This window comes from Camellia sinensis, chromosome 15, assembly GCF_055761805.1.
Source record: "Camellia sinensis isolate YWXY chromosome 15, ASM5576180v1, whole genome shotgun sequence".
Taxonomy (NCBI): domain Eukaryota; kingdom Viridiplantae; phylum Streptophyta; class Magnoliopsida; order Ericales; family Theaceae; genus Camellia; species Camellia sinensis.
This window is the reverse complement of record NC_138975.1, coordinates 14,993,808-15,003,433: the sequence shown is the minus strand read 5'-3', so window position 1 is coordinate 15,003,433 and position 9,626 is coordinate 14,993,808. Positions and strand designations below refer to the sequence as shown.

At 34.2% G+C, this 9,626-nt stretch overlaps 1 protein-coding gene across 1 annotated transcript; it reads right to left on the bottom strand.

The window, feature by feature from the left end:
- Positions 1 to 4,251: 4,251 nt before the first annotated feature.
- LOC145812810 (uncharacterized) lies at positions 4,252 to 7,030 on the bottom strand. The gene is made up of 8 exons (XM_082908037.1): positions 6,988 to 7,030; positions 5,521 to 5,539; positions 5,266 to 5,402; positions 5,150 to 5,179; positions 5,024 to 5,047; positions 4,679 to 4,914; positions 4,403 to 4,609; positions 4,252 to 4,311 (listed from the first exon to the last, which is right to left on the bottom strand). The coding sequence occupies exons 1-8, from the start codon at positions 7,028 to 7,030 to the stop codon at positions 4,252 to 4,254; spliced, it is 756 nt and encodes a 251-aa protein (XP_082764163.1).
- Positions 7,031 to 9,626: the final 2,596 nt, after the last annotated feature.

The following is a 9,626-nucleotide window of genomic DNA, read 5'->3' as shown; positions in this document are numbered from 1 at the left end:
GCTAATCAGTAGTTTTTGCGACGGTTTCGCCTGACACAAAAAAAGGGGAAAAAACGGCATTTTTAGTGACGATGTTGATTGCCGTCGCAAAAAACCTTTTTTAGCGATGGTATTTGCCGTTGCAAAAGGTATTATTAGCAACGGTCTAAAACGTCGCCAAAGAAGTAGTATTAAGTTAATACCGTATTGGCAACAGTTTAAACCGTCGCAAAAGATTTATTTGTGACAGTTGAAACCGTCGCAAAAGATTGGAACTATTATGTATATGCGACAGGTTAACCCGTCGCTAATAAAATATAAGGAAATGAGAATTACATTAGCGACGGTTTATTATTGTCGCAACAAAATTATTTTTTATAAAATCATATTTTATTAAATATTTCCTATACAAATTATTAATATTTTTAAAAATACATCCACATCCACATTCACATCCACATCCACATCCAAATTCACATTCAAAAAATCATATATACCAAGAATAATATATGTACCTTGTAACAATTGTCAATCAAATATTATTTACAAAAATATATAAAATAACTTCTAACAATACTAATAATTTTTGAAATTCAAGAACTCAAATTTTTAGTATCGACAATAGAAATAAAAAAATAAAAAAATAAAAACAAATATAATGTAGCTTGTTTTGATATCAATAGTAAGCTCCCATATCGATATGCGAATATATCACGTACTCAAAAGGTTTGCATCTGCAAAAAGAAACAAAAAAGAAAAAAAAAATCATCATTTACAACATAATTATTTTAAGCTTACAGAAAATGTAAAACATTTGATATTTTGTTCAAAAAATAAATAAGTAAATAAGATTGTAAACTCTAATATCGATATGCGAAGATATCATCACGTACTCAAAAGGGTTGCACCTGCAAAAAAAAAAACCGAAAAAAAAAAAATCAAAATTTATAGAAAATGTAAAGCATTTGATATTTATTTCGATAAATAAATAAATAAGATTGTAACATATACATGAATCGAGCGCCACACAATGTATCTTCCCACAGCTTCTCCAACTGTTCTTAGACATCGGGAAGTTGTTTCCAAAATAGCGTTCGGCTTGTTCGCTTTTAAAACAAAAACTTTGCAAAATCCAGGTCCAATTGGAACTCCATCAATTTCACACAACGGATCAACACCAATAAGAAGTCCCTCCGCCAATTGGACTCTTGGTATTACAGAACTCTCCAAAGAAACTTTAATTACATCCTACAATGATGATAATACTATTAAAAATAGGCAATGATTGTACACAATGAGCTATAATCTATAACAATAATCGAATAAACACAAAAAGAGTTTGTAAAGAAGAAGTATTGATCGAGTTCCGTCTTCTCCTACAAGTCATGTGTGCCAAGTATGTTGCGCGTGTCAAGTTTCGTTGACATCCGAACCTGTTTGAGCATTTAGTATGTCAACCGGTTTAGAGTTATTAAGTAACAAATTTTCATTAACGGAAATTAGGCTTTAGATTCAAAACCGGGAATCGATTTCGAGTTCCGTCTTATCCTACAAGTCATGTGTGGCTAGTATGTTGTGCGTGTGAAGTTTCGTTGACATCCGAACCCGTTTGAGCATTTTTGTGTGTCAACCGGTTTAGAGTTAATAAGTAACAAGTTTTTATAAACGGAAATTAGCCTCTAGATTGAAAACCGGGAATCGATTTCGAGTTTCGTCTTATCCTACAAGTCATGTGTGCCTAGTATGTTGTGCATGTCAAGTTTCGTTGACATCCGAACCCGTTTGAGCATTTTAGTGTGTCAACCGGTTTGAAAAAGAGTTATTAAGTAACAAGTTTTTATTAACGGAAATTAGGCTTTAGATTGAAAACCGGGAATCGGTTTCGAGTTCCGTCTTATCCTACAACTCATGTGTGCCTAGTATGTTGTGCGTGTCAAGTTTCATTCACATCCGAACCCGTTTGAGCATTTTAGTGTATCAACCGGTTTGAAAAAGAGTTATTAAGTAACAACTTTTCATTAACGGAAATTAGGCTCTAGATTAAAAACCGAGATTCGGTTTCGAGTTCCGTCTTATCCTACAAGTCATGTGTGGCTAGTATGTTGTGCGTGTCAAGTTTCGTTCACATCCGAACCCGTTTGAGCATTTTCGTGTGTCAACTGGTTTAGAGTTAATAAGTAACAAGTTTTCATAAACGGAAATCAGGCTCTAGATTAAAAATCGGGAATCGATTTCGAGTTCCGTCTTATCCTACAAGTCATGTGTGCCTAGTATGTTGTGCGTGTCAAGTTTCGTTGACATCCGAACCCGTTTGAGCATTTTAGTGTGTCAACCGGTTTGAAAAAGAGTTATTAAGTAACAAGTTTTTATTAACAAAAATTAGGCTTTAGATTGAAAATCGGGAATCAGTTTCGAGTTCCGTCTTATCCTACAAGTCATGTGTGCCTAGTATGTTGTGCGTGTCAAGTTTCGTTCACATCCGAACCCGTTTGAGTATTTTAGTGTGTCAACCGGTTTGAAAAAGAGTTATTAAGTAACAAGTTTTTATTAACGGAAATTAGGCTTTAGATTGAAAACCGGGAATCGGTTTTGAGTTCCGTCTTATCCTACAAGTCATGTGTGCCTAGTATGTTGTGCGTGTCAAGTTTCGTTCACATCCGAACCTGTTTGAGCATTTTAGTGTGTCAACCGGTTTGAAAAAGAGTTATTAAGTAACAACTTTTCATTAATGGAAATTAGGCTCTAGATTAAAAACCAGGAATCGGTTTCGAGTTCCGTCTTATCCTACAAGTCATGTGTGCTTAGTATGTTCTGCGTGTCAAGTTTCGTTAACATCCGAATCCGTTTGAGCATTTTAGTGTGTCAACCGGTTTGAAAAAGAGTTATTAAGTAACAAATTTTCATTAACGGAAATTAGGCTTTAGATTCAAAACCAGGAATCGGTTTCGAGTTCCGTCTTATCCTACAAGTCATGTGTGGCTAGTATGTTGTGCGTGTCAAGTTTCGTTCACATCCGAACCCGTTTGAGCATTTTCGTGTGTCAACTGGTTTAGAGTTAATAAGTAACAAGTTTTCATAAACGGAAATCAGGCTCTAGATTAAAAACCGGGAATCGATTTCGAGTTCCGTCTTATCCTACAAGTCATGTGTGCCTAGTATGTTGTGCGTGTCAAGTTTCGTTGACATCCGAACCCGTTTGAGCATTTTAGTGTGTCAACCGGTTTGAAAAAGAGTTATTAAGTAACAAGTTTTTATTAACGGAAATTAGGCTTTAGATTGAAAACCGGGAATCGGTTTCGAGTTCCGTCTTATCCTACAAGTCATGTGTGCCTAGTATGTTGATATCCGAACCCGTTTGAGCATTTTAGTGTATCAACCAGTTTGGGAAAAAAGTTACAAAACGACAAATTTTGACAAACGACAAGTTTTCAAATTGTTTGAAAGTTTACCTTATCATTTGGTGGTGGTGTATGTGGGTTCTCATCGGCGTCATAATCCGTAGGTTCACGGTGTCCACTCAATGCATCCGGTGCCTATGATATTCATGGTATTCTTTGTTAATCGTATTTATATTCAATGATACAATTGTGCTATAATTAGATATTTATAAAACATTTATTTATACCGAACCTGTTTGTTGTGATTTGTACTCCCTTCGTGGGACACAATAGCCAACATTTCAGCTTTCATTTCTTGTATCTGTGTCGAAAGCTCTGTTCGCATCTCCTCCCTCAATTCCTCTATAATCTCATCTCTCAGCTCTTGTCTCAACTCCGTACGAACCTGCTTTGTGATCTCGGCAACAATCGATGACTGAGATCCTGACTGTGATGACTTAGATTTATCTCCATACACCATGCTCAAAGGCACATCCTTGCCGTAAGTACGACAATATCCATGCCCATCTTCACCGACCACATCGTGGAAAACACTATCTCGAGCATCTTTGGTAGTGCGGTAATCTTCAGGCAACATGGACAATTGGCGCTCAAACTCATCCTATAAATTAAAATAACAAGTACATATAATTAAGTAGTTCAAACAAAATCAAATATAAATACAAATTTAAGGATTTGAAAATACCATGGTTTGCCTAACATCAGGGTCAGTTTGATTGCGTGTATATTTCCAAACACTCATTTTATCCGTGGGCAACCCTTCAGCAACCATCTGAAAATTCAAAAATTAATTATTATCGCAGTAATTTACATTCATATTGATATCTACCTAAATAATATATACCTTCCTTCGAATCTGAGTGAATGAAGTACGTCATGTCGTATGATTAATATAATGAAAGGAACGACTTCTAGCATTGTGGATTGCAATGTCCTATAAAGTTTGCATAAATGTAAGTCGCAAGTATACAAAGTTAATCATTTTTCTATAGATACGTGCTTTGTAATTAACTTATTTTATATACCTCTACTTTCTTAGTCTTCCAATAATCAACAAGATCATACCACTGTTCTGGAACAATTTGCGGAGGCACCATGTCTTTGATATTAGTACGATCCTTGTTAGGCTTAAAATACTTATTCTTGATCTTGCTTTTGTGATCCTTCCACAACTCATTGCACTTTTTCAAGCAACGTGGTTTGTACCCCTCCGGACAAATTTGTAAATTATCCTACAGTACAATTTAAATCATTATTTCAATTAATAATATAATTGAACAGTTTAGTAAATATGCTTTTACCTTAACATCCGCCCATATTGACTCAAGAACATCAATAGGCACTTCGGTCCAATCAACGTACGTAAGAGAAACAATGTTCCCATTACTTACCATGAACCCAAGTTGGCTAGTTAACTTAGACTCATTATCTCCAGTAGGATTGAAGTCGGCGTCGAAATCAATGGCCAACTTCTTGCCCGTACCCCAATCTTTAATGCCTTTTGCAAATCCTCGACCTCGGGGGGAAGATAAAGAACCTGTAGGGCATGTGAGGAGTAATGGAAAAAAAAACACATATTACAAAAATTGATAATAAATAACTTGTAGTTAAATTAACGTAATTAGATACATAGCCATTTGTTATACCTGAGTTGACTTGTGAATCAGTCGCTGGATTTGGAACACATTATAAGAATAAACAAATTATATCAGAATATAATAAATAACATATAAATAAAAGCATAAATTAAATACATGAAAACAAACCTGTACCTGAGGTGGGATATGAAGAAGTCGTCGGTCCTAGCATATGAAATTAGAAAGCTTATGTATAGTGAAAATGAAATAATTTAATTAATATAATTTAAGTACATAACAAATTTGTATACCTGTGGTGGCCTGTGAAGACAACGTTGGTCGAGACAATTGTGATGATGGTGGTGGTTGTATCGGTGGCTGTGATGGTAGTGGTGGTGGCTGTATCGGTGGCTGTGATGGTGGTGGTGGCTGTATCGGTGGTAGTAACCTTTAGTTTTACTGTAAAGGCAAAACTTGAAAATCCAACACTTTCACGATCACACCATGTTCTAAATATAATTAACTGCATTAATCTGTGTATAGATACATGTATTTATGTTACATACATATCAGTATCCTTATCAACTGAAATTGAGTCCCAAACAAGTTTTCAGTTAACAGTTTATGATATCATAAAAATGTCCCGGGCATCAGTTTAGTCTTTTTCATTAATATAACACAATTGTTTAATCATGTGAGCTCCAAGTGTGGTATGCCCCTGACTGTTGAGTTAGGGAAATACCTAGGAGTGCCTCTCATTCATGGAAGAGTGAATAGAGGGCACTTCAGAATAATCCTGGAGAGGATGCAAAAACAGCTAACTGGTTGGAAAACCAGTGTGCTCTCTTTGGCAGGGAGAACCATCCTCATCCAACAACAAGTGAACACTACCCCATTAGTAATACATTACACTTCATCTTAGATAGTCTAAAATGGTTGGTTTATGCTTGGTTAGGTGCCTTTGAGGCACATAACCACCATAGTGAACCTCGATTGAATGGTCTAAACCAAAAAATTTGAGTCGTACTACGACCCCACTAATGTTGCATCTTTCTAAGTCATGCTATTCACTAAAGCATTTGAGGCCATGGTGCTTTGCCATGTATTCAGCACGTTTGCTCAATTATGACATGTAGGCTTAATTATTAGATGGTTAGATTAGATAAACACATTTCTGTCTTCATCACAACATTTCTTTTCCAAGGTTACTTCCAATTGTACAAAGTAAGACTATGATAAGGATGTGTATTAACACAAGTGTGCTGTGGCTGCCAAAGGTCAATGTTCTGTTATAGAGTCCCTGTGCCAAGTGGTGCTTCTTCAGATTGGTTGCATAAGGGCAGGTAAAATATTTTGTTCTTTATACATTAGTACAATGTGGATTATGAGCATTGTTAATAGGATATCTGTTTCTCTTTCAGATATTTGGTTTGTCTAAGGGTAGGATAAGTGCTTAAAACTGTCTTATCTTTTGTTGTAAGAAGGCAATGTCGAGATACTAGCCCCACTGTGCTGACAATGGGCATGAGCCGACATCTGTAGCTTTAGCATACAAAGAGGAACTAATGCACCAGTTTGATGGGTGTTGTCCATCTTCGTCTAGCAACTATTGCCTGTTTTGGTAGTTTTACAAATATTTCCTCCAGTTTTGAATAAGTTGTATTTTTCCTTCCATCTCTTTTGACAAATTTTACTACAGGTCCTTGGATTTATTAAATAATCGACTTCTTTACAACTATGAGGGGAAATGTGTTAACTAGTATTACTCATTGTATATTACAAGAGCAAGAGGATAATTCAGCTTTAGTTCTGCTATGTAATTCATTTAGCCTTTGCAAGTCAGATCCCTTGGACCACCCAGCTATCCTTGAAATGTTTCCTAACATGTTTCCATTAGCGTAAGTTTTCATAATGTGCTAAGGTGACTGTCTGGGATCCCAAATCCAATAGAACTAAGGTTTCTACATATGAGAACTCAATAAAAAATTAGAACTCTTTGACTACTACTATAAAATAAGGTCACTCACCCATACCTTCATAGTCAAGATTCCAACTCTCTCTCCATAACTTCATCATGGTAACTGTATTAAGCAGTTATGACATTCAGACATATGCAACACCACAAATCAACCCATTACCACTAGTTCTAGCTCCAACTCCAACGCTCATCAAAATACATGTTAATTATTAATTGTTAATTGTTAATTATTTTGTTGTTTCCAAATTTCCTTTTCGTACTGGTTTTCTAATTACATAAAAGATTTGTGATATTCACTTATTTTGTTAGTTTAATTATTTTTGTGTAAGAATGTAATTAACAAGAGAACAAATGAATACATGGGAAACCCAAAATTTAGTCAATAAGATTGCCAAAAACAAATCAATAATTCTATATTTAAAATAAATAAATAAATAAAAACCACAAGAAGCCAATATAGATGAGAAACAGAACACAATGAAATTGACAACAGCAACACAATAAACAAGCTCTATCATGGGTTGAAAATATTCAATATAAAATTCATCAACACAATCAGCCCATGTTGTATTCAAATTTTATCACAGTAGCTTGCTAATAAAGATAAAATACAGGAAAGATTACACCCAAAAAAAAAAAAAAAAACCTGAGTTTGACCATTCTAACAAAGAAATTTTGAGTTTTTAATTTTGTAAATTTAAACCCTAATATTTTCAATGTAAATTATAAGTCTATTTTTGTTAAATAAAACCGACCGAAAAATAATATTTTAATCATTAAATTTAATGTAGGCATACAAAAAAAAATCTAAAACTCTTTTTTGTTGGTAAAATAAACAGAAGGTTTATATTGAAAACATTAAGGTTTAAATTAACAATATTAAAAACTCAAGTTTTATTTTGTACAAGGTTTAAACTTTGGGCCTTTCTTTGTAATTTTTCCTAAAATATATAACCATATGAAAAACAAAGTAAAAAAACAAAGAAAACGGTAGCTGGTATGCTAAGAGATTAGTGCATATCCGGATTGAAATATTAGAAGGCTGTGAATCTAGTTATAAAAGAATGAGAAAGTTAATTAATCCAAACAGTTATGCAACAGAACAAAAGTTTTCTAACATCATTCTTGCATTTTAGCAACCACTGAACCTGAATAGTAAAATTTTTTTCACAATATTTAAGTTCAGAATGAAAGTCAACAATAGGATTAAAAGATTCAACATCATCCAGCAGCAATTCAAACCATGGAAAATCGCGCCAAAAGAAAATAAGCAACAGAATTGCAATCTGATTATAGGATCATTAAATGATTACTGAATCACAAAGATGATTGAATATATCAAGAGATGATTATAGTAGTCAATCAAATGAATTTTACTATTACAAGCACAAGCAAGTCTTGGTAAACAACAAAATGAGGATTTCCTGATGTTATTACGGGAATCCAAGACTCAAATTTCTAGAATTTGTAGTGTAAAAAAGGATGGGAAGGAGATCTGAACAAAAAGGATGGAAGATTAAATTTCTTGAAGCAGTTGAGAAATATAATGGAATGAAATCATTTATGACAAATCCATGAGAAGAGGGAGAGAGACCGAGGCAACAAGAAGTGAAGAATTACAATATCTCTGTATATTTCAATCTCTCCCCTTTGATTTGTACGTACAAATACTCCGAGGGGCAGATCAAGGTTGGGTAGGGCCTGAGTTGGGTTCGGTGCAGACTCGCATGTCAATCCAAACCCAAACTTGCATTATGCATACTAATACAAGCTATTTATAAAGCTATATATATATAATATACACACAAATAGAAGTAACTCCATATTCGATGAAAGCATGAATAATCACAAGCAATGAAGCAAGAAAAAAAAAAAATTCAAGGTTCCAATCAAATAATGAAATAATTATAAATGTCATGTATGGAAAAGAGGCCACCAGCATAAGGGTTTCCGCATTCTGACAAAGACATAAAATGGAGGAAAGAGCACAACTACAGTAGAAGAAATCTTGCAAATTTGTTGCATACATATATATATATATATATATATCTAAGAGGTTCCTACTTGGTAATTATGTTATCAAACTTCTTTCTTCCTCATCTCATAATGTTTGATTTTATTTGTTCTACGATTCAAAAGAAGAAAATGAACTATACATTCATAAATCTCTTTGTTAGTTGCTTCCATCATCTGATTAAATGTGTTGCATCAATTGTAGAAAAAGAGTGATAAAATCACACCAAATCACATTCCAACTTCAAGCTAATTTATAGGGCTTATATCAGATAGACAGTTAGGGCAACTCTACCCAAGAAAAAGAAAAAATAAATTCTTTAATTAATTCCAAAAATATTTGTGTCATTGACCCCCAAATATTATTTATCATCCATTCATGAACATGAATTGAGTTGCCAAACTCAAATATGAGTTAAGGCACCATTTGAATGCTTGAGAAGTTGAAATAACTCATGCATGTTTGTGGAAGATTAATGTGTCAACAAATTCAGTGCAAGTTATATACTTTAGCCCTTCTTAGTACAAAATCACTATCGTTGATAACATGCAGACATTCAGTGATTATTATGGGTTTGCCAAAATTCACCAGTATACTTTGCCATTAGGCAAGAGTGTAGAGAGGCCACTTCATGCGACTCAAACACACACCAAAACAAAATCAATTTTCGCACAAATCAA

Coding starts and splice junctions, on each gene's coding strand:
- LOC145812810 (XM_082908037.1), bottom strand. CDS start 7,030: ATGATGAAGTTATGGAGAGAGAGTTGGAATCTTGACTATGAAG. Junction 5,048..5,149: donor TTCTTCATATCCCACCTCAG/GTACAGGTTTGT, acceptor TTCCAAATCCAG/CGACTGATTCACAAGTCAAC. Junction 4,610..4,678: donor CAATATGGGCGGATGTTAAG/GTAAAAGCATAT, acceptor ATTGTACTGTAG/GATAATTTACAAATTTGTCC.